Below are 24,794 nucleotides of genomic sequence, written 5' to 3' on the forward strand. Positions count from 1 at the left end.
TTATTAGAAATGCATATATGTTATTTACCAGGATGCAAAATGATTTGTAAATGTACTTGAAACTGCCAGTGACGTAATCACTTATATGTTTCAAAAGTTGATAAAGAAAGTAGGTTCAATTTGATGCAGACCACATGAAAGCTTGATCTTCAGAATTTGTCTAGGCAAGTGTTAGTTTACCTCTTTTGTAGTTCTACATATTTGGAAAGAAGTAGTTATAAACTGAATGACTGAACAAAAATCTGGCACAAATAAAACACATGAATTCCTAATTTTTATGTCTAAAATGTCCTTTTAGGTCTATTACAGACTAATGCAGAACTTGAAGATCTACTTGGAAGCACTGAGTAAAAAGAAATATGAGCAAGACCTTCAGACAAATATTTAAAGTGCTATCTAAAAATACCAAAGGATTAACGTCAATAGCAGTAATAGAGTATCTCACGTGTAAGCATATTATAGTGTCCTCTGTTATGTGTGACGATAGAACGTTGCTCTCATGGTAAAACTCTCACAGAAGTACAGACATTTCCTATTTGAAGGAAAACATCTTTGAAATTCCTCAAAGGGAAAACTGAAATCATCCTGCAGAGATCTCCATGAACCAGTTTCAGACTTTCTACTGAAGATAGGAGCTATAAAGAAATCTAAGTGCAACATTACCCTTTTATCTGGAGTTACTATATGATGTATCAGATGAAAAGTCACTGCAGTTCTTCAGAAAGTAGTAATCTAAGAATTCAATGTTGAGAGATTAAATAAGTTATAGAAAGCATAAGACTTGTAAATGTTCTAAAAATTAATGCAAACAGCCACAAAGTGGCATGTAAAACAATGTGGTTATAAATGACAATGTTGTGCTTAGAAGTATTATTCATTATGATTTCACATATCAGACTTTTTAAAGACATTACAAAGACTAATAGTTTTAGGATGATACTATTTCCAGGATAAGACCTTTCCCTGATAAGTGTTTTTGGTAAAACATATTATACATACAAAAAAAAAAAAAAAAAAAAAAAAAAAAAGAAAAAATATCTTAAATTCTTATCTGCCTTCTCAGGAAACCAACCATTAAGAAAAAAATGCAGACATGGTATGAGGAAGAGCAGCACTAATGTGATCAGTGAAATGCAGAGTAAAGTTTCTGGCTAAACATTGTACTATGTATTCTTCCACACACAGACTGGGAATTCCTAGACCAAGTATGTTTAAAGACACATCATGAATGGAAAAATAGCGCCTGCAGATAATGAGCAAATGAATTGATTTTAGCATATCTGATATCCTAGACCACCAGATGGAGTAATTTCAAAGTTTGGGTGTTGTAGCACTGTGGGCATCACAAGACAATTAAAATGCTGAAGAACTACAAGGCAGACACTGCATCTGAGCTTATCTATCCCCTAGGGACATTATTATTTCATGTTAATCATGCCCCTTGGAGCTGTCTCATTAAGAGTCCACATTACAAGCAAAATATGTACATTCCTGTATTTGCATGAGTGTTTTTATAGAGGAAGATGAAGTGGACAGTTTAGAGGACTAAATAGTAGGGTTTAGCTGAAATGTGTGATTCAGCTGTCTTCTTCCCCTTGCACGGCGGCATGAATGCTGCCACGTGGAATTACATTGCAGCTTCTTGGGACAAACATCGACTAAGGCCCCCTTCCAAGTGACTATAACTGAATGTAGAGGTTATTCCTAGGCCAAGTTTGCAAGCCAGGGGACCCACGTAAGTTAACTGGCAGCTACAGCTACAGTGACAAACAAAGCAGCCATCCATGCTCCTTGGGAGATGTAATGCCTTTTCTCCTTCCTTCGCCAAAAGCCAGCTAGCAGAAACCCTATGGTTCCCTCTGCTCCACACTCTTGACTCCTCTGGACTGCACAAAGGGCACTGTATCTTTGCGGTAAAGGAATACTCCCACCTTGGCAGTTATGGAGCATAGGATGGGGACTCAAGGATTGCTGTGTGGCATCACTAGAGACTCTTTGTGTCTAGTGGCAGCTCCACAGGTCATGAGTGGTTTCTGCCATGTCTACAAAGGTTTAAGTGTCTCATCCACCTGTCCCCAGTTGTCTAGTGTGGGAACTGGGTCCACACTGGCTATGACTCTCTTCTTGTAGGAACCAGAGTGTGAGAAAAAGCAGGATGCCAAGCAGATACCTGGGTGGGATGCTGCCAGAACACAGCTTTTGGTGGATGTTAGGAAGACAATCACTCCTCTCCCTAGACCTCCTCTGATAGTGGGATTGTTTAACAAATTAGATTGAGAGATTCCTAGAAAAACTTCAAAATTGCTTATTTTCTACCACACCTTTTCCTGTACTGAGTTTCACCCACTGACCACAACCAACACAACTGAGGGCCCTGAATGGAAATAGGAGCTCCTGAAGAGTGTATTCTTCAAAAAGGATATGTTAAACCATTCCCTCTACAACAACTTATTTTTATTTTTCCAAGAATTGCTGTGATTCTTGTTTCACTGTAACAAAACCTTACTTTTACTTCATAGCTTTAGCACTCTTCTTGTTAAAGAAGATGTTAGGATTCTGTCTGTTGAGTAGCCTTTAACTGAATTTATCACCAGACCGGACATGTTTGTTCTAGGTATCCCACGAGACCACTAGGTTCTGTAGCAACTAACAGCTCTGAGGTCTTGCCAGCAGCCTAAAGAGTAATAGCCTATTTGATCTATTGCAGAGATAGTCACTAGCTGTGCCTGTATAACTGCTTTCTGCAACTCTTACGCTGACAGTTAGCTTTTCCTGTGTGAAATCAGTACCCTTGTGCAAAGTCATCCTCTACATATACTTCCTCACTGCAGCACTATGGAAAAGCCTTCAGGCCTTTTTCCAGGCTGCAACGAAGCCACATCCATGAATGTAACTGCACAAGTGCAAAGTACAACTTCAGCACAATTTTCTTTATCACTAGTATTCTTGATGTTCCTCACAGCCATTTTTAACACAATTATTAACGAGCAAGTTAGCTAACCCAGTCCTAATCTCTACTGGAGTTGTCAATGCAGACCAAGACAAACCGGTTCATCAGTATGTAGAAAATATCTCAGTGACAAGGCGCTGACGAAAAACTGAAATTATGGAAAAGACAGTATCCCCCAAACAGTGTTCCAGTGTCATGCTTTACAAGCACAAGATAGGCATTGTCTCAAAGCTGTGCTGGGAGAAAGCAAATAGGAATATTCTTCATTAAAAATTGTATTCAAAGTACATATGATGTATCCCAAAGGCAATAACTATGTTTATCCATCTGTAATACAGGAGCACATGCATCGCCCCTAGAAAACCTCCAGAACCGCATTAAAAAAAACTCCATAAACTATGTTAAAAAAACATTCCCAGTTGAAAATATTTGGCAATGTACAGGTATAAGATTCTTCTCCTCTGAGTCTGACAGCAGGCTCAGGCTCTACTAATTTTTCTGAAACTACAGAGATAATTTGGAAGCCAGCTATTTCAGCAACAAACTGATGAGCATCCTGGGTTGAAAACCAAGTTTCATATGGAAACATAATTACCAAATCTCATACAAAACTAGATAACTGATGATCCCCTTGGGCCCAGACAGAATGACTTCATCAGGGTTGGGAGCAGAAAAATCTTCACCTTCCGTTCTGCTGGTTTTCTTAATTTCGGTAACAGAATGTCTGCATAGGCAACTAAAGAGCCATGTGGCCTTGCATACTTAGCTTCTGTATTGATGAGACCCATGAAATAGAGGCATCTAATAGGCACCTGTTTATGCTTATGGTTTGTAAATTTCCATATGTTTCTCTCTCTATAGAAAAGAGGTGAATATATAAAAAGTTATATTGGTATGATGGGTGAAAGCCACTGTGGTTCCTATCTAAGTGCCATAATCTACCATGGTATCTTCTCATAAATGCTCTCCTTGCCTCGATATATATTTAAAAAAACCCAAACAAAACCAAACACAAAAACCAAACAACATTATCAGCAATAATTCAGAACCTTATTAAATTCATTATGAATCATATTACAAAACCAAATGTTTTCCAAATCTAAGATAACAAGGAAATCTCCAGAGTAGGAGACATATGGTAAGTTTGAGATGCTAAAGGCTGGACATTTTGAGGTCAAACAAAAGTATTTTTGTACTTTTTCATAAATCATAAAATGACTGAATCAAATTCACTTAGACTTTCCCAAGAGATCTTGGACTATTGGGGGGAAGGACAGATGGAACTAACAAACCTGGAAAAAAGTCCAGCTGGTTTATTGAGAGCTGGCATTATTGTTTTATAGGTCTACTCTCTAAATGTAATCTGGCCTACAATCAAAGTGCACTGATGCCGAATAGTTTTGGGGAAAATTACAGATAGAGACAAGGATACCTACACATACATACTAACTACAGGAATGTATAACCATTGTCACACTCCATGAACCCTCTACAACTAATGGCATTTTACTAGGTGAAGTGCCTGCTTAGCCATCAGATGATAGTTAATAAACCCCAAACCTAACAGCCCATCATTTTCAAGAAAAGCTTTAGGCATTTATGTACACCTTGGTAGAAAAAGAGGGTTTAGAATTCTGAAAAAAATATTTTCGCTGGTATGGGAGAGAAAACATAGCCCAAGGATCACCCACTCAGTCCTCTGGGAAAGTATGTTTTGATAGAAGGATTTTTACAGAAATATGTAGCTCTCTTTAACTGGTTATAGTGATAAAGTGTACCTCCCTGTAGCTTTATAGACTTTTCATTTTCAGTGTTAATTAGAGTGCTGAAGGAGTATCCTTTTTACTCTCTTTTTTTCTTCTTTTCCCCAGAGAAAACGAGTAGTTAGACTCACCTAGTAGAGCAGCAAGTAGCTTTCAAGGAAAAAAAATAGCAGAAAGACCTTCTGTCCCAAACTAGTAGTTTCTATTTCCCAAGATAATGCAGAAGACTGGGGAGAGCTCAGCTCCCAACTTCCCTGGAGCTGACTTGACTGCTATTCCTCTTTTCCCTCACCTCCATCACCCACTCTGCTATCTCCTATAAAGATGACCCTTCTAGTGCCTAAGCCCTGTCCTCCATGCATGTGCTGCGTGGCCACAGACAAGTCTCCTTTCTTGTGGCTTGCAGAGGCTGAGAGCTCAAAGGGACATTCTTGCTCATCTGCGTGTCTGTCAGAACCACGTACAAATGAATAGCAGCAACTGTCAGGGTTCTCCTGGGAACAGGGACAGCCCAGAAACATTTTTGCAGAAGAAGGAATATAACAGAACAAAATGAAAACATTTGCGCTGGCACATAGTTCAGGTGTTGTGCAAATTACCTGTCTCTGCTAACTTGTTAGTAGTGAAAATTGTAGTTCAAAATGCTGTTAGATGTAGCCATTGAAGTGTCTAGAGTAACAGCACACTTCTGGTTTTTTTCACCAAATGTATGAGGATAGAAAGAATAGCCTGGCCCTCTGAGGCATGAAAAAGAACAAATTAGAATGAGTATAAAATGAAATAACACAGATAGTGAACTTGCGGTTGCAGTGGTTTCTCTAATGCAAAGGGCAGATTAGGCCTTTATCAAGGATCTGATTTGCCAGAGCAGAAAAAAGAAATTCTGTAGACTGCAAATACATTCAGAAAGACAAAGAGTAAGGCTCGTTTAAAGCCAATGAGCCCAGTTCTTCACTCACAGAGACACTATCCCCAGAGTAACCTAAATAGAAGCGTTGCTTATTTATGCCATCACGCACACAGTGAAAGGATACATGAGCCCATCACATGCAAATGATAACTCATGACAGAGGAAATAGAAAATAACATCAAAGCAAAAGATTTCTTTGCATCAACATCAGCAAGAGAGCACTGTAAATACAGTGCCAGACACTTAGAGACCTGCGGATATTTTTAATGAAGTCAATGGCAGTGTGAAAAAGATCATCTGCAGTTCGGTTCTGTGCTTTGATCTGGAGACAGGGACAAGTCAGCAGCACTCTAATACAATGCTATTCAGAGCTTAGCATGTGTATGTAATAAAGTGAAAAGGAAAAAGGTCAAGAAAAAGCAGAGACTGAGACATCTTGACTTTGTAAAGCAGAATTATTCTTCAGCTAAGAACTAAATTAGACAAATGACAAATTTACATCTTACCAAAAAGCTCTTGAATGGATAAGAGTACATATACAGAGAGAAACAAGAGAGCGGTGCTCCCTGTTGGGCTAATAAGAAGTGTCATTATGCCCCTCTTCAGTGCTGCTGTTCAGAAATAGCTGTCATGTGGAGGATAATAATGATAAATTTCAGCAAAATGAACTCTGAATTTATTTTTCTAGTGAAATAACCCAGTTTTCTAGAACACTGGTTGTGAGAGTTCATAAGTATGCATGCAAATTGTAGTGATTAGACCAAATTTGAAAATGTGCTCAATAGGGCAACAACATCCAAATGCCAAGCTGTAAAATTGATCACTTGAATGCAAACAAATCCATATTCACCAGGTTCAGGCATTTGAAATCACAAGTCATTCTGTTCTAAAAATCAGGAGATTAAACATTAATAAATGTAGGATTACTTCTATCACTTGGTTTTGTTGGATATTTTAGGATTCAAATGTTCAAACCCATCTGCCAATCAAGATACAGACTGTGACTTCCTATAGGTATATATATATATATATGTTAGAGATGACAGAAGAAATTTTAATAATAGCAAAAAAGCTTGGATTTCAAGAAAAATACCAAGTATCTTGAGAGTTCACAGTACTGCAGTACTTCAATATCTCTAGATAGCCACAGAAAATTAAAGTGTCTTTGATCACTACATTTGGGCCCTACTAGTGCTTGAAAATGACATTCCAAAAAAGTCTTTTAATAAGTGCTCATATAAAGGGTTCTGATTCACCAAGTAAGAAAAATATGAAGCTAAATTGAGGATCTACTGGGGAAAAGAAAATCATCTATAGGACCATTTCAGAGAAAAATCTGTGTTTTGGAGATGGAAAATGAAGGCATGGCAAAAGATGCTTTCCTGTCGAATTCAGATGAAACATTTCATTCACATGTGCCTTTACATTTTATTTGCTTCAAGAAGCATCTCCCTCTGCAGAAATCACACATACCAGTTTGGACATTGGCATAACCTAAACCATATAAGTGCATGCGCACACATTCTCATGTGCTCAGCAATGCATCAGAACATCAGTAATGTTACCAAGTCAAGCACTCAAACGCTAGAAAACACTCGTATTTTGTTTCCTCATGCAGCATCAATTTAATCTCCCATGTGCTTGCAGTACAATACAGTGTTAATTAAATGTTTACACTCTGGTGTTTTTTTTCTACAAATCTGTAGACTCATCCAGTGCATTAACAAAAGTGAGTCCTGGATGTGATCTCAGGCTCTTGAGGGCTGCTGTGTCCTGTGTGCTCTCTCCCAGTGTTTACGGTGTCCCATAACTATGGTGTCCCAGACCTACACAGGCTCCCTCGCACTTCCCACGAGCCTCCTTGAGCTGTTTCCCAGACTGCTCATCTCCTCTCCCCGAGGACCTCCCATTACCTCTGCTGTCTGCAAGACTCCCAGTGTAGGAAATCTCCTACATATATATTTCTGTGTGGGTGCAATCCTTCTATGATGCTGGTAACCACCTCCACCACTGTCTCCAGTCCCAGACCTTTGCACATCAAGTCTTCATCCTTCTGCCCTGCTCCAAGGTGCAATCTCTTTCTGCCAGTTTCCTAACCCAGTTTGCCACCTCTGCTTCCCATACATGGATACGTACAACTCAGCACTTCTCCTTCTGCACCCCAATCACTTCCCTAATTAAGATTGCTGGGCCCTAACAGTAGAGGAACTGAGAAGAAAGCAGAACTGAAAAATGAATAAATATGACGTGATGAACTAGGTACCCTGGGTACAGTGCTTGGCCAGCTCTCCCTAAAAGTGCCATATGGACAGAGGAAGACATGTTTCAAATAACAAGTCAGTACCACATGACAAATTTCAAGTCCATCCTCCAAAATCTAGATATTTTGGGAATTCTCTATAGAACAGTTGAAGTGTTTTTTAAGCAGAAAACCAGATCCATTTTCCTCTAATACTGTTTCCAGTCATGGAGCAGCCACTTTGGCCACTGGAATTAAAACAAATCCTTAAAATAAAACCAAAATGGAACAAAGTAGTCAAAATAGTTTATACCAAAATAATAAAACAGAGTAATAGTAAATAAATTATAGTCTGGGCACATAGCAAGGAAGATTTCAGCTCAGACAAAGTTTGGCAAAGTCATAAGTAAGTGAAAAGATTTTTGTAGTGGTTCTTACACTGAGTGACCTCAAGTATAGAAGACATTCCTACTAAACATAACATTAATAATTTCTAACCAGGCTTGAAAAAGGACTGTAAGAGTTGAAATTTAAAAATTAGTCAATTGTGTCTTGTGCCATCTGACAAAATTATATCCTTGACAGCTGAGTTGTAACCTCAAACAAGTATCAATCAAGACAGCAAATCAATAAAATGAACAAAGGTGATTACTCAGGGTTATAATTCAAAAATAATCCATGAAATACTATACCAGGAAAATTTAGTGGTAATTCCACTTTGGCTGAAAACTGGCTGACTTCATTATCCTCACAGATACTTGCTATGAGTTTATTAATTTTGAAGCCAATAACTTTAATGACTTCTCCTGTTGACAGGCAGCATTCGTTTCCAAACATTTCATAGATGGAGCCTGAAAAGAAATACAAAAGGAAAGAAAAGTGTTATTTATCTTTTTCTCACTTGGTCTTTACCTCTTTGAATGAAAGCAAAAATACTTAAAATTGAAGTTATATGAAATGATACTTATCCTGCTATAACTAAATTTTCATTTTCTTCCTTAGGGTCACAAGAAAATCCACCTTGTGTCTTCAGTGGTCTCTAATCAGCTCTGTGTGTACACTGTTCTTAGATGCATGGAAGAAGAACAAGGTGTGAAGAACCTGCATTTCTAAGTTATTAGACCAAAATGGAATGAAGTACATCATAGGATCACCTGGGTCATCAAGAGCCACATATCACAGGGCATAGCACATCCCATAGGAATCAATGGAGGACAAAAACCCATAGACCCTCAAAGGTGCCTAGGGAGAGGACAGGAGACATCAAAGTGCAACCAGCATTCGAGCTTTCTGTAGTATCAGAAAACCTGAAGAAAATACAAGCAATTGAAAAACTGGCAAATTAACATGGTAATCCCTGCCTCATGCTGAAATGAGCCTACTGATTCTGACATGGCAGATTTGTGACCTGGGATTAATTAACTATATATAAAGGCAGTGCAGTAAACACAGTGTTCCATTTGTAGATAGAATTGCATTGAAGACAAAACATCAGAAATGTTGACTTTAATGCCAGCTTCTGTTCTGATGCTGTGCAGTTCCCTCCTGTTCTGGTTCAGCTAGGATAGGGTTAAGTTTCCCCAGCAGAGAGGGGAAGGGATCTCCATCCAGGTTATTCATACCATGCTGATGTCAGGTCCAGGCGCAAGAGCACGGGAACTTTTTCCTTTGTGGCTTTGGTAGCGGGGAGCATCGCGAGCGAGCTGTCTGTAACCATTGTGGTATTTCTCTGTATATCTTTTGTCTTGTTCACTGTTATTGCTGTTTATTGTTGTTATCATTGCTACTGTTGTTGTTCAAATTGTTATTTATTACCCTATTGTATTAAATTTCTTCTTATTTTAACCCGGGGTTTGTGCCTCACTGCCAGCCTGACTGGCTGAGGGTCGGGGAGGGGCAACGGCAACGTGGTCTCTGGTCCTGGCAGGGCCTAAACCAACATATCTCCAAGAACTTACCAAGCTCTGACCTGAAGTGATGTGAAAGTACCTTTTCTGAAGTTCCATCTCAGAATTTCATTTCCCACATGGTGAGAAACATTATTCCCATTTCCACTCCCAATGCATTGGTGAGTGTATTAATTTGCTCTGCTACTAACACTGCCCTGCTACTTAAGATACTTTTTTTCTCATTTTCATTTCTCTCTTCCTCAAAGGGTTTGCAAGGTTAATTTTGCCCTTCTCTGGTCACACTTTTGACAAAAATCCAGAAGAAATAAATTCTCTTTATCTCCTCTGAGAAGATAGATTTTCCTTCCCACAGTCCCTCTAACAGCCCTTTCTTGCATCTTGTTCAGTTTAAAGTTTTCTCTCTTTTTTTTTTTTCCTTTTAACCTAGGTAACCCGAATGGTCTCAGGCAATGAAAGACATTTAAAACCTGACCTCTGGCTATATAGTAGCAATCAATAATTGAGATGGCCTGTACTGAAATATTGCTATTGCCCGTAGAACTCATTTCCCACAGAAAGCAGCATCCTTTACTCCACAGATCTCCTTTTAGTTGTTGGGGAAAAAAAAAAAAAAGTGTGATGCTTTTTTTTTTTTTTTCCAGATGTCCTACCAGAAATGCAACTATTAGCCAAGTGATTTTCACCAGGAAATACCCAGCTTCTCCCCTGAAGAAGACAGGTGCATTTCTGATGTACATTTCTAACCCTATGCAGAAGAATATAGGTTAAAAATAAGATTTATGTATCATGTGGCAGATGCTCTCGGCAGGCTGGGTGAGACAACATTGACTCGTTTCCCTTGCTGATAATCCTACAAAGAATCAAGGGAACAATTGTACTTAGGCTCTGAACTCTCCCAGCAGGCTACTGCCTTTCTGTCGCACATCAGGATGATTAGCACAGAGATATTCTGGATTATAGTGCCACACAAATAACAACCACAGTCAGGTGAAAGAACATACAGTTTATGCATCCTTTCAACCAATACTGTACTAAGGAGAAGACCAAGAGAGCTGCTGTCATTTAAGTAAAAAAGAACAATCTGTTTTTCTTATTATAAAGATAGTGCATAGTTGTTTGGTCTCCCTTTAGTCCCTGAACAATTTGACATTGACTAACTCAGATGTCTCCACTGGATATTGCTACAGCTCCCATCAGTAGGCTGGCTGCTGCTCTAATAAACACATGAGGAATTATCATAGCTCTCATTGCTTTAGCTGAGCTCCATAGGATATTTTATGAGAGTTAGAAAAGTGTATGTGCAATACTTATTTCATATTAGAGTGAGAGGGAAAGATTGAGCAGCCGTGAAGAGGGTAATACTCCTTTTGTGCTGAACCACCTCACTCCTCGCATCAGACACAGCAGAGATCATAAGCAACCATGATATTATACAGGGAATCCCAGAGGACCCAGTGTGACGAGCTCTGCATTATAGAGACATGGAAAGAGAAGCAAAGAATTCCAATATTTTCACCTCTGAACAACTATTTGCAAAAATCTACTGAAAATGGGAGGTCGTGGCTTCTGGAGCTTTTTCTCTTCAGTGCAGAGCCAGCTTCTCCTGAAAATAGACCCCTAACAGACCGTTTAACATAAGAAAGTAACTACACTGACTAATTATGGGCTTTGGGCAGGTTTGCTTTCATCTCTGCTAGACAGCCTTTGCAAGTGTGCCCCTCGGTGCAGCCGGGCCCCAGCATGCACCCAGGAGCAGGCAGTGCCACTCCATAGGAGCACGGGCACCAAGCCACGCGGGTTCGGTCGCCTCGCCGGCTGTGGCTGATTTCCAAATAACATGGTAGCTGGAGGAGACCAAACCAAGCAACGGCCCTGAGGGGAAGAATGCAGCAGTTAAGAGGCTGAACCTCTCAAAAAAGTGATGTGATTGAATAAGATCTAACTACTACTTCAGAGTGTATCCGCAGCAGAGTGGTGCCACCAAGAAATAAAGCGGTGAGTCAGAGAAGGGCCCGGTTTCTGATCACGGCTGGTTCTGAAAGACTTACTACTTTTATTGGGTTTGCTTTTCTGCAGGCACAATAGCTTAACTACAAATTGTACTAGGGAGAGTTAGAGAAGCCCTGCCTTCCATCACAAAATAAAAAGTATAAATGGTGCTTGCCAAAAGTGAAACCACTGATCCAGTGACAGGTCCAAGGCTGAAGACCCATTCTGGCAATATCCATGAGAAGAGACTAGCTCTGCCAAACGCTCAAAAATAGATGCAAACAAAATTTGCAAAACATGAGAAATAAAGATAACAACCTACGCAGGGTAAACAGCGGCCTGGCACTGTAGGGATGGCAGAGAATCTAAAACACTACAAGAAAGGGTAAAATATACAAGAAAAGAAAATCTGCAATCATAAAAGAGAGAAAGTACCTGAGGCAGACAAGCATATGGAGTTCAAACTGGAGTCTACAAAAAGCATTACATGGAGCTGCAGGCTCTGTTTGAAACATCAAGGGCCAAGACAATGCATTCAGAAAAAAGATGGATTATAAATGCCAGACTGCAAGCCACAAAAGAGTGTGCACAGAATAGAAACACAGGGCTGTCACAGCACCTTAACTCTCAGGGTCTTTCATCAGAACAAAACATAACATTGCTGTGGAAAGCAAATGGATCATTCATCTACAAGCATCAGTTCTAGGAAAAAGTGAAATTAAAATTAAAACTTAATAAAAAGGTCATGTTTTTAATTAAAAAAAAAATAAGGGAGTTGGTTGTCTTAACATCAAAGAAATAAACTATTACATGGGTACATAACCCACTGGCAAAGGTAATGCCTTGTAACTATACCAAAGAAAGTGAATCCCCTCTTGAGTTAAAAAAAAAAAAAAAGGAAGAAAGAAAATATGTATTTTTTGCATCATCAAGAAGGGAAAGGGTATTAAGTATCTAGGAAGGATGCTTTAAGTTTTCTAGAAGAGAGGAAATGTTCTAGCATAGTAGAAGCAGAGAGTGTCTAAGAAAACCAGGACTCATGGACATAGGATGATACCTTTCATCCCAGAAGACATTGGATAAATTGCTGGTATAATCACTGAGTAACGAAGGTATGCCACCACATTTTCCATCCAACTAAGGAGACCAACCTTCAACACCTTATCAGTAGTAAAACTTATGAGTGGATAGGCTGATAGATAGAGGTGTATATATGTCCACAGATAGATGTCTACCTAGATGACCATTTTCCTGGACAACTTCTAGGACTTTAATTACCTTCTCCTTTATCAGATTCGTTTGAAATACACCAAGAGGTTGAAAGATTATGAGGGTGAGAGGCTGGGAGGAGGATGGCTAACAGGCCAAGACCTTGATAGCAGAAGCCTCATTTTTAATGATACCAGGAGAAAAAAATCATTTAAAAATGAAACTCTTTCAGCTATACAAGAAACAATTCATTTTTTGGGGTGCAATTGCACATACCGTATTGATTGTAATTACATATTTGTCTGCAACTAGATTGCCTTAGCCCTGATTTTAGCCCTTGCTTGGCGATTTGCCTGGAATAGTACAATGAAGATTACATTCAGACAAGAAAAATGTTACCTGTGTGATTTGTCATCTAGGCATTTGCAGCAAATATTTGTGCTGATAAAAGGGAGGGAGGGAAACTAAACGGTTTTCAAAAGGGACAATAAAAATTCTTTTTCCTTTAAAAGCCACAATAATTAGTCTTAAAACATTGTGAAAATACCCACTGTGTGACAACATGACCCTGAAAGATTTTACTTCAGCTGTGTGATATGGACACATACACAATATATTGTAAAAGAAAAATTAAAATGGACCTTTTAGCACATGTATTTGTTCTTGCACAACAGTAACTCTGTTTTTCCCACTCAAGCCACAAAGCAAGGGTAAGATGTTGAAAATGTAATTCAAGAAACCTTAAGGACTGAATCTTTCTGATTTGAGAAAGATGTGTGCAATATAATGCAAAAAAACATTTTTAGCAGAACCCAGAATAAAACAGCTTATTTACAGGGATCAAACAATGCCCTTGAAGGCTGTAATTAAAGAGCTTGTTGCCTTTGAAACCACTTTTTCTGGATTGTTGCTTTGTTCACTAAAAAACACATTTATATCCTCTCATAAACTCATCTCTAGTTTGACAATCCATATTAGCAACTGCTGTGATCACATCAAAGCAAAAGCAACTATAACAATTGGTTCAGTATCTTTTACCTCCATCTTTCCTAAAATGCTAAGCAGCCACACCACTGTCCTCTCTAACATGAGCCCTTTATTTGATTTCTTACTCATTATAGGTACAAAAAGAGTCTTTCTGTATAAAAACAACAATGTAAAATATATAGTGCATGCATCAGATGGAGAATACCATTCTTCATGTCAGGTCATATGATAGTACCAGTGAGAGAAAGATTTTATAATACAAGGCAGAACAGCAAAAAACTCAGTAATATTTCCCTTTTTTTCCCAGCAGTTTAGAGCCCCATTCAGTGACTGCTCTTGGATGGAATGTTTTACTGATGCTGATGGGAAATATGACTCAAAATCAGGTCCATGACTAAACAACAATAATACATCACCGGTATATAACTCGCTTTTGCTACACGCCCCTGGGCAGTTTAGCAAGGAGAGCTAGGGAGAAAGAGCAAACAAGACAAAAGGCTTCACTAAGGTGGTACAGAGGACCATTCAGCAAGGCTGGAACTCAAGCCCAGGCTGGCTGACTCCCAGTCTGTCTGTCTGCTACATGGTGCTGCTAAGCACTTTCAAACATCCCCCATTCTTTTATTTTCATTTCTTCTTTTTTTTTTTTTTAACAAAGACCAAGCTTTTCTCCTAACAAAACCAAACCACTAGGCATTGACTCCCTAGCCCCGTAAGTCTGAATCCTTGAAGGAAAAAATTCTCCCTTTCATCTCTCAGTAGCACCCACCAAATTCATTGCAGCTGGCAGGCTGAGCAGTCTTTGAAAGAAGATCCAAAGAACCGGGAACCTGGCTGCTTTGCAGGGAGATGAAAGATGTCTCTACATGTCCTGAAAGAGTAGAACTTTGTCCCGGTGTCCTTTTCCCAGTGCTTCTTTCTCCACTATTATGTTGTCATCAGTTGCCCATATGGGTGCTGTCTTCCCGGATCAGAGGTGACTCTTTAAGGGGCTGGTGAAATGGTTCCACTTTCATATAAAGGCATGATCCCCTGGTGCAGCCATTCAGCCAGAATTACAATAGTCTGCTTTCCCCTACAACACAGCTCAGCTGAAATCACAGTTTTATTAAGGCTGCTGCAGGCTCCCAAAGTAATATGAAGGGCATAATGTATCTATAATTAGTGTGTCAATAAAAAAGATATCATTCTTTATGGGCATTATTTGGGAGTTAGCCAATTGTTCAGAGTTTCTGTTCTTTGGCAAGAAGAGAAATCTATTTTAAATTTGCAGGGAGGAGAGTTTTGCTTAATAACTTTAATCATATTATACTCTGATTAAGTAGGGAAAAGCAACCAGTTGCTGATGGTGAGAAGTTAGGTGTCATTTTTTTTTTTTTCAGTCAGATACTTACTGAGCACCGAAGATGTCATCAGCATTTCCCCACTAAACTCAAATAAACTAACATCTTGTGGGGAAAATACAAGGAGGCTGAAAATCATATGCACAATAGCAAGCTAAGAAGGAAGCATGCCCCAGCTTCACTCTCCAGTCCCAGGAGTGGTTACAAATAGTAATTACAGATAATAAGCACCTGTGTGGCTTGTATCCATTCCTTCCTTCCTACCCCCAGAAGGTTCATCCACCTCTCGCCCAGCTTTCCCCATGCCCCTACAGTGCTCCAGAAGCGCAGGGCTAGCAGTGGTCATGAAGGCAGCGTGAATTTGTGTGGAAGATCCTCTATCAAGTGACAGAGCAACTTACTGGGCTTTGTAACAGCTCTTCTCTCTTTAAAATATCCTAAGCAATAAAAATCTGCAACTTTGGTCAGTCTGGGACACAAATCCTCCAAGGAGTTCAGCTGCTGAATTCCCACAGACATAAACTCCCTTCAAAAGCTTCTGTGCAAAGAAGGCATCTTATCTTGATCTTACCTAATTAGGCTGCAGAGGGTCTGATTTTTGCCAGCACAAAACCATCAAAAAACAAAAGCTGTAAGATTTATCTTTTGCCATATAAAGTCAAACTTTAAATGTCAAGTGCTTTAAGCCATTTCAATCATAATGGAATTTTTAAAAAAATTACTTCTGCAGTTTCTGATTTATTCCTTTCCTGATAGGTTTATGGCCTTTTTTTCTTTTTTAATACTTTCTTCTGATTCTCATCTATCCAGAGGGCTTGTGCTCTGCATGTGGCAGCAGAGCTTTGTGCATGCATCACCCACTATAATGGAAAGAGCAAGTGAAACCACAGCTCCAAATGCAACATCTTTGACCTTTTGTTTGGTTTACCCACACAAGTCAGAATTACAGTAGCAGTGATGAGAATGCCAAAATCTCCTTTTGAAGAGCATTATTCACTGTTTTAGCTGTTTGTTTTTTATTTAGTTTTATTCATTTTCTTTGCAGTGTTAATTATTTTGACTTAAGGTATGTTTATTGAAGTGTGTCTTTAACAGAAAATCTGTGCTTTGTTGGACTAGGTTTAAAAAGGCTGCTTAAATTAAGTTGCAGGATCAGGCCAATGCTGCCCCTTGTGCCATTACAGTGTGTCCAACGGATCTAACCAGAAACCATGAACCTGAACTAATGTCATGTTCCGTTGTGCATAGATCACCAGGTACTGGAAGAAAAAAATACCCCACAAAAGCCCTGTAACCTAGAAATAGTGCATGGTCATGGGCTTGTGTATCATGAGATGTTTATTTCAGGATCTTTCCCTCCTCTGTCATTTGCTATAGTCACCCCCTTATCGTCCCAGAGCCTGAGTTTGTGAAAATTGTCTTGTTATTTGTATAGGATGGCAGGTTCATGTGTAGGGAAATGGAGCTTGTCCTGCTGGACTCATCCCTGGAGGACAATGTGCAACAACAGCCAGGGAGCCCTCTCCACTGCAAGAAACCAGCACATCTCAGCAAGCCAAGGCAGGGGGTTGATCCCTGTGTTGAGACAAGCCAGGCAAGTTGGGTATTCTGCCCACCTCCCATGCCATCCATAGAGATGCCTGAAGCTGAATGTCACAGAAAAAAAATCACCACAAGGAGATCCTTGAAACAGCTTCACCCTGAGCACCAGCTATACAGGGTCAGATTTTTCTCACTGTGTTTGGATGAGTCATCCCATTGAGGGCAGCATGAATAAAATGAGCAATATTTGACCCATAAAAGTCAGGTTTTGTTCTCATATTGCATTCACTGAAGGGCACTTTCCTTCTTGTTCAGAATAAAACATGGTTTTGAAGCAGCCTGAACAAGCGCAGGAGAGTTTCAGTGGTACATATTAATAGAGAATATACACCAACATGCTCTGGCTACTGACCACAAAAGAGAATCCAAACTATCTGCTACTCTGGCTGTACCTAGGACTCAGCCCTAACTGCTGAATCGAGAGTAAGGACAACAATGATGTTCAAAGGGAAAAAAACCTTCAATTTTTACAGACAGATTTGGCTTCTATCTCTGTAAAAAAAATAAGACAAATTAGGAAGCGCAAACACTGCACCACAAACTTCTACCATTCATGTGCAATTCTCCCTTTGGCATGCACTCAACTGAGAGTTCACCCAGTAAATGCACGGGTCATTTTTATTGAACTTTCACCTGTAAGAAATACAAACCTAATTATCTTCATCAAGGCTGTTCAAAGCTGTCCATGCTTTAGCCTCTGATTAATATGTCTTGTTGCTTTTTATAAGAAAAAGTGCCTTTATTAATCCTGAAGAGGCAGCTTGCTTGTTTTTTTCATACGTATTACAGACCTCACATCCTAGCTTTCATTGACTCACTGGCTTTTCACACTGATAAGGGAGCAGGATTTGTTCTCTCTAGGTTGGCTTAAAACCAGTAAAAAATCATTCCATCCTACATGATCGTTTTCTAACTATTAGTGTTAAAAGCAATTTCTTTTCTAAATTGGGACTTGGGCAGCTGAGACTTCATATATGAGGATTCCTCTTCTATTCAGTTTGCCTAGCTGCAGTTACGGGGTTAACAGGACTTTTCATAAGTGGTTCCAGCACTCTGCTGCTGGCCTGCTGAACCCATAAAAGGCTCACAGAGGCACACGCTGGAAAGATGCTGTTTCCCCGTAACAGAATCAGGAAGGGTGAAATTGAAACTGCAGAGAGGGTGAGCAGACATGGATATGCGGCCAGCAAAGGAGAGCCAAGAGGAACTGTGAGCCTGAGCATGTTCATGTTCTCTATAGTTCACCAAAGAGAGTTTTGAAATTCACATTCCCCAAAGAAGGTGCAAATCCCAAAGGGCTGGGGTTTTTTTGCATCACCCCTCATGCAGCTGTCAGAGAGCACCAAGCAGCCACCCAGAGGGGGGATCCCCACCTGGTGACACTGAACATCTTTAACTCCCTTCCACCTCGAAGAGCATTAACCAGGGATGTTTGTGTGACCCCACCATTGTCTCTTCCCACCACTTTTTCCCTCTGCAGAAAGACTTGGCACTTTCCAGAGCTCCAGGAGAGCACTGCAATTTACACAACACAAATTCTGCTTTGGAACAGCTGAAACGCACAGAGAAGTACTGTGGCAAGCCCCCATCCTTGGGGTCCTAATCCCATCACTGATGTGTGCATTTAGCCTCAGGGGGAAAAAAAAAGGCAATGTGGGATTTCTATTTAGGCAGAAGAAAAATGAGAATGCTTCAGGTAGGGAACATGGCTAGTGGCAATTAACACCAACAGAATAGGTGCCTTGAGCAGTTCTACATTTTTTCACAATTAAAGTTTGACAGTTTTTACTGTCCTGCCACTGGTTAAATTAAGCCTGCAGAATATTAAATTCAATTACCCATAAAATAATTATATCAGTATTAAAACAGACATAATTTTTGCAACATAAAGATGGAAGCCTGTCTTTGCATGCTATCTGTAAAAATCAGTGGTCATACAGTACTTAGCTCACTAAGCATCAATATTTACTAAAATGTTCAAAGAAAAGTATTCAATCAAATCAGTTTCCAATGGAGTTTCAGTAGTTTCATTTTTTAATAACATATTTTAATGAGCTATTAAATTGTCATGTACTTCAGTCTGCACTGTAGTTCCTTTCTAATCAGTGCTGATTACCAAGATATTTGTATCTATCTGGCAAACTTGCCCTCATTTTACAATCAGCCTTCCTATTCCCTTCAGAGGTTCAACAGTCCAGTTTCTGTAGCAATGATATTACGACTGCAGAGTCCAAACAACTGCCCTGAGAGGCATCCCTGGGATTTGCAGAACTTTCCTCTCCACCCGTGTTTCTGTTTTTAAACCAAGGATAACAATAATTGCTCTACTTCTGCATGGTCCTTTGAGTGTGATGAATGAAAGGCACTTTAGAAGAACTCAGGGCTATTACTACAACTCTGTGTTCCTGACTCTGCATAGTGTTGGACTGCTGTAGATGGTGACTGCAGGTTGCGGCTCTGACTACACAGTCACAGTTGATGGAGGGAAGGGGCACTGGGAACATGGGAGTATGAACAAGCTCCTCAAACCTTGGCTATCCTGCTTGAGGCAAACTGGGTAAGGCTTCAACCAACCCAAAACTCCAGGTGTAGCATGAAACACAGTGACAGCATCCCAGGGAAACCCTCCCCTCTGCTTCAGGCCAGGAACAGAGAGGTGAACAAGAACAGTTTCCTCAAAAAGCTTTCTGGGATGTAATATTCACTACCAACAGCAAAAATTCAATCGACTGTAGCTTCTCTACCTTAAAGTATTCTGCATGGAAATAGGATCTATGTAGTTACATCCATTTGCAGTTTTGGGAGATACAGTTAAATAAATCACAATTCCATTTATAGCATCAGGAACATAATTTTTGATAGGCCAGTAGAGAGACTAATGGTGGAACGAGTGCACGCAGCATGTTTTCAACTTACTCTCCACCAGGAGCTGCAGCAGGCATGCTTGCGTCTAAAAAGAAAGACGTAGATTGCATTTGGTGTAACATAGATATGAAGGCAGAATGGGGTCTTTTAGAGCTTTTACCTTGACCAAGGGCAAGCAAATTCCCACTCTCCCTGGAGCTTGATTTTGCAGTTTCTAATAAAAATATCTTACTACATGAAAAAAAAAAAAATCCATCCTTACAAAGACTTATGCTTTCCTTATGCTTCCAGAGGTACTGAAACTCTATCAAGAGCAGTGGGGCTAATTTGCAAGTCATATATTTACTTTGTAAAATCATCTAGACCTAAGTGCAGTGTGTGCAAAATATTACTTCCAGATAGCGTAAATGAAGAGTTTCATCCCCATAGCACACATTGCACCACAGAAGACCAGTGAATGAACCAAGTTTTGTCTCCTTACCACCTAGATAGCTACAGCCTTCACTGTTTGGCTGCTGCAGCTTTGATGTTACAATACAATTGGATTTAGTAGGTCGTTATTTACTCCAGGAGCCATTCTATGTACATGGTTAAACTGACATTAAGAAACCTTGCACGTTTTTCTGCGATTGTGGAGAGGGGAATATACATAGGAAGTACATAAGTACAAATTCTCACTATTTAAAATTCTTACACCAGAAAATTAATCTTCCCAACTAATGCTTTAACAATAAATCTTCTGCCTTACTATCTGCAAGTTGTGCTGAGAATGGTTAAAGATTCCTATGAAATCCAACTCCATAAAGCTGCTAATCCAAGTAGAACTCAGCTGACTTTGTAGCCAGTTGGGAGCTACTACAATCAGTGCACGAATGCTCTGATTTGGTCCCTGCAACTATAGCAATAAACCCGTGTTCCCCGTCAATAGACCTGCCATTACCCACAGTGTGATTGCTGGTGTACTGCATGAGGTAAGAGAAATCAAAAGGTTTGTTTGGGGGGGTGGGAGAATCTGCCTGAGAAAGGACTAAAGAATGGTTGTCCTAATGGAAATTCAAAGTGCACAAAGTGGTCCACTCCTGTTTAGCAATATAACAGGAGTTACTTCAGACTCTTTCTGAAGCACTACTCGTGCTTCAGAAAATGCAACATAAATCATAATGCAATCACAGAACAGCGTGTTCACCCCTGCTGTCAGGTATGGAGGGGAGCAAAAAGTTTAAGAGAAATCCGACACAGACAGAGAGCTCAGGGAGAGAGGGAGGTAGACAAAGGGAGAGTCTGACCTGAGAAGAGCTTTTGTAGCCCTAGATCCTGCAAACCTATCAGGGACAGAGTGTCTCGAGTGTCTCAAGCATCGTCTGAAGCAATGAAGTACATGACAGAGGAACCAGCACAAGCCTGCTAGTGAACATCGGTGTTTCGAGGTACGTGCAAGTATTCTGGGGATGTGCCGATTGTGAGGAGAGGGAGCCAAGTAACACGTCTCTATCAGCCTTGCTCATTGTGTAAGCAAGAAACACCTGCATGTGTGTTAGTGCTGCATCTAGCCTGCCGGTAGAAACATGTATGAGTACAGCTGAGAGAAAGCCACTGGGAGTAGAGAACATCAAGAGGTGGTGCTGCTGAAGACTGAAGAAGCATCAGAGCAACACAAGGGCTCTCGTTTTTAGTGCAGACATTCCCGCGTCTCTAGGGCACATACCACCCCCTCCCAAGACAGCCATCAGCTAATAGCCTTTTTCTCTCACATGCGAGGGCATTGCTACAAAATGATCTGTGGGCTGTTACCACTGTTTTTTTCTCCTCATGTGGAGGGGTTTGCACAGTACATGGAAGCACAAGCTGAAATACTCTGCCTCCAAAGATGTACTAGTATGAGTTTTACCATCTACTAGCAGCAGGATGCAGACTGTAGGAACTCAGAAACCTGCTGGCAACTGAGCGCTGATAATTTTATCATAGTATTTTGCACATACATATATATATATATATCAGTATTTTGTGTAACATATCCATACATATATACATACACACACAAAAAACCAACTTTTAGTTACATTACCTCTGTTTCCTAGGTGTGTGGAAAGAGACAAGTATGGTGGCTACTCTGACTTAAGGAGGTCATCTTCTCATTTTTAGTTTAAATTCCACTCTTCATCACTTAGGTAGTGGATTCCTTATTAAGAACTTAGTTTAGCTGGAGGTCTTGGACCGGTTTACAATGTAAAACTTGAACAGACCACATGTCAAAGGTGAGAAAAAGCGTATTTCCTAAAGTTTCTGATAATTTTGGCCAAGATTGTTTTCCAGAATGCTTTTTTGTGTATCATTGCTCTTTATGTGTCCTAGACAGTTTTCAGAGCAGCCAGGATGGCAACTGGGAGAAGATGGACAGTACGCTACCATCACAGCTTAAGTATGTCCTTTCCCATTTGTTTCCTACCCCAAAAAGCTGCTCTCACGAGGGAAGAATTGTCGACTCCAGCCACAGCTGCTGATCGCAGCTCAGACTTTGTCCACAGCAAATGGCAGCCATCTCCTCTCTCCTCCTACTATGGAGCAGCATGGCAATATTTAGATTAACATAGATACTGTGGATCCCAAAGCAGGTATTTGTCTGAAGATGAAGCAGATTAATGAAGCCCTCTGTTTTATTTAGGTTGACCCCAAGTTTTCCCTTGAAGTGGCAGGGAGACAACTTTCTTTTCCTAGACTGATACATGGGCTTGCATGGTGTTTTCACTGTCATTAGAGTCCCTGTTAGTGCCCTAACCAAGCCCTAAACAGTGAAAGCTTCTTTACCGTATCCTTCCACTGTGTTTTATGCACAAGCAGATTGCAGCACTAAAAACACCATACAAAGATCTGCAGCAGGAAAACCCAGCAAAACATTGCCCCTGTGATGCGCCTGTCTGTCTCATACCCATCCCTTTGCATTGCTGCACCACCTGAAGTACCACCAAATGCAGGGCATAAACTTCAGGAAAACCTTATGGTCCCTCATGGTCAATTTCCAGACTCCCTGGTTCTTTATTTCTGAGACAGAGAGCACCTCTCCATGCCAACCCCAGAAGAGCAGAGTTAAGTTTAATCACCTCTGTGAGGTGATTTGCAATTGCTGGATTGATAGTTTTGTGTGAGTGCAAAGCAAATTCATGACTCACTCCAGTACTCTTTCCAGGATGCAATGAGAACTAATTACAGCTCCTTCCTCACTGCCCGTGAGAAGACCAGATTCACACCCTACCAAAGATGTTTCCAAAGCTTTACGCTGGTTCTTCAAAGGAAAAATCAGAGCTGGTGAGAAGCTGCTGGGAGACAACTCTGTCAGCATCCTCCCTCTGCCTCCCCCACATCCCAGTCCCAAGTGGGACCTGATGTCAAAGTCAGACTTACGAAGCCCTACCAGAAAGCACTCGATGCTCACCTTGGAAATAGATGCCTGACTGGATTTGGAGGACCCTGGGAAGGGCTCTGGGGTCCAGAGAATGAATGAACTTCTCCAGGGTAGATGTCATGGTCCGCAGCAAGGCAGCATGTGGGTTTGACACGTAAAGACCAGTGAAAAGCTTTCAAGGCAGGAACACTTGCAGCCTGGTACATGCTGTGCCCAGGAAAGCTGTGGGGCTCGGTGGCGGATGGGAGGAGCAGCACAGGGAGGTACTTTACTTCCTCTCCTCCGTGGCCACTTCCTCCCATGGCTGCAGCTGAAGTGGGGTGAGGCGGGGGGATGCCAAGTCAGTGACCCCTCCACCAGGCCAGGGTATCCATCCCCACTGAAGGTCCACACCAGGCTGGGAGAGGTGCGGTGGGTGCTGTGGGTACTGGGCTTCAGAGGTGGCAAGGAGATCTGCCACAAAACTCCATCTCGGCAGCGATGGTTATTGACTCTGTGAAAAGAAAATACTGAATATCAGCCTTGCCTAAAGTGGGGAAAAAACATCATGTTTGGGTGGGTTGTTTTGTTTTTGTTTTGTTTTTTTCTTGGAGCACAGAAAAATAGTTTGGTGATTGTTCTCTTCAAAACCGCAAACAACCTTTGAAGAAAATAAATGAAGCCATTTTGTTCTTGTGCTTTTTGCTGTCTTAAATATTGTATCTGGATTTAAGACATACAAATAGAATACAAATTATTTTCATGTAAATGGACATTAAAACACAATGTTGTTATGCCAAATGGCCAAGATTTTTTAAAGTCTCCAGTGACTTGTGGGGACCTGAATTTGAGGTGCTGCAACTGGGAATGAATTTTATGAGGCTACTGCCCAGTGCCAAGTGAAAAATCAGATTGCACTGAGGGCAAACCCCCAGCATCGGTCCCAACTCTGCTGTTTTGAGTCTGTTCAAGTGCTCAGACATTGCAGCAGCACTCTTGAAGAGTGAGACCATGTAACAAGTAAGTGGCAGATCACCAGGAGAACTGAAGTGATTGTAAATTCTTGTTCTCTTACATTGTGCTCCTGTCTCCCTGAGGTGTTAGGGAAAGTAAGGAAACATGACTTTGTGACAAAATGGTGAGCAAGTTAGCCAACTGTTTATTTTCAAAAAGCTTGGTAGCTGCATTTTGTCTGTATGTAGTAATTTACAGGAGATAATATTACTCACATATGAAAAACCTCACATATTAATACCCAAAATGCTTATAGAGGGTGCCCAGGCCTTTGAGGTGTCAGGCTAACTATGGGGTTTGAAGAGTTTGTTAACTTACTCCTAAAAAATATTGCTCCAGAGAGTGTGAAATAGGTTTTATAAGTGGGGATCCTGCAGGTGCAGAGCTCACTATTGCCAGTTGTTAATGCTGCAGGTGCCGCAGGCAAGATGAATAACAGGACTTTGGTCTAGGAGTGACAGGTATTAGTAAAAGCCAAACCAGAGAACATGCACAGCCAACCACTCATCAACTATTTTAACACAAAAGATCCCTCATTCTCCCCTCCTAACAACACACACTTGAAATTAGGCAAATATAATTGGTCTGGGAGAGAGCTTGGAAAATCACACACATTCAGCGGTAATCAAAAGAC

The 24,794-nt window shown here is 40.5% G+C and overlaps 1 protein-coding gene across 1 annotated transcript in view; it reads right to left on the bottom strand.

Annotated features, from left to right (window-relative positions):
* Window positions 1–23,288, bottom strand: part of THEMIS (thymocyte selection associated) — a 75,641-nt gene extending 52,353 nt beyond the window's left edge. The window contains exons 1-2 of the mRNA XM_026845755.1: window positions 23,198–23,288; window positions 8,555–8,713 (exon numbers count right to left, since the gene is read on the bottom strand). Of these exons, the coding sequence (XP_026701556.1) occupies window positions 8,555–8,713; window positions 23,198–23,288 (250 nt within the window). The remainder of the gene's footprint in view (window positions 1–8,554; window positions 8,714–23,197) is intronic.
* Between the last annotated feature and the right edge of the window lie 1,506 nt (window positions 23,289–24,794).

Source organism: Athene cunicularia, assembly GCF_003259725.1.
Source record: "Athene cunicularia isolate RWA chromosome 3 unlocalized genomic scaffold, athCun1 chr3_part1, whole genome shotgun sequence".
In the NCBI taxonomy this organism is placed as follows: Eukaryota; Metazoa; Chordata; class Aves; order Strigiformes; family Strigidae; genus Athene; species Athene cunicularia.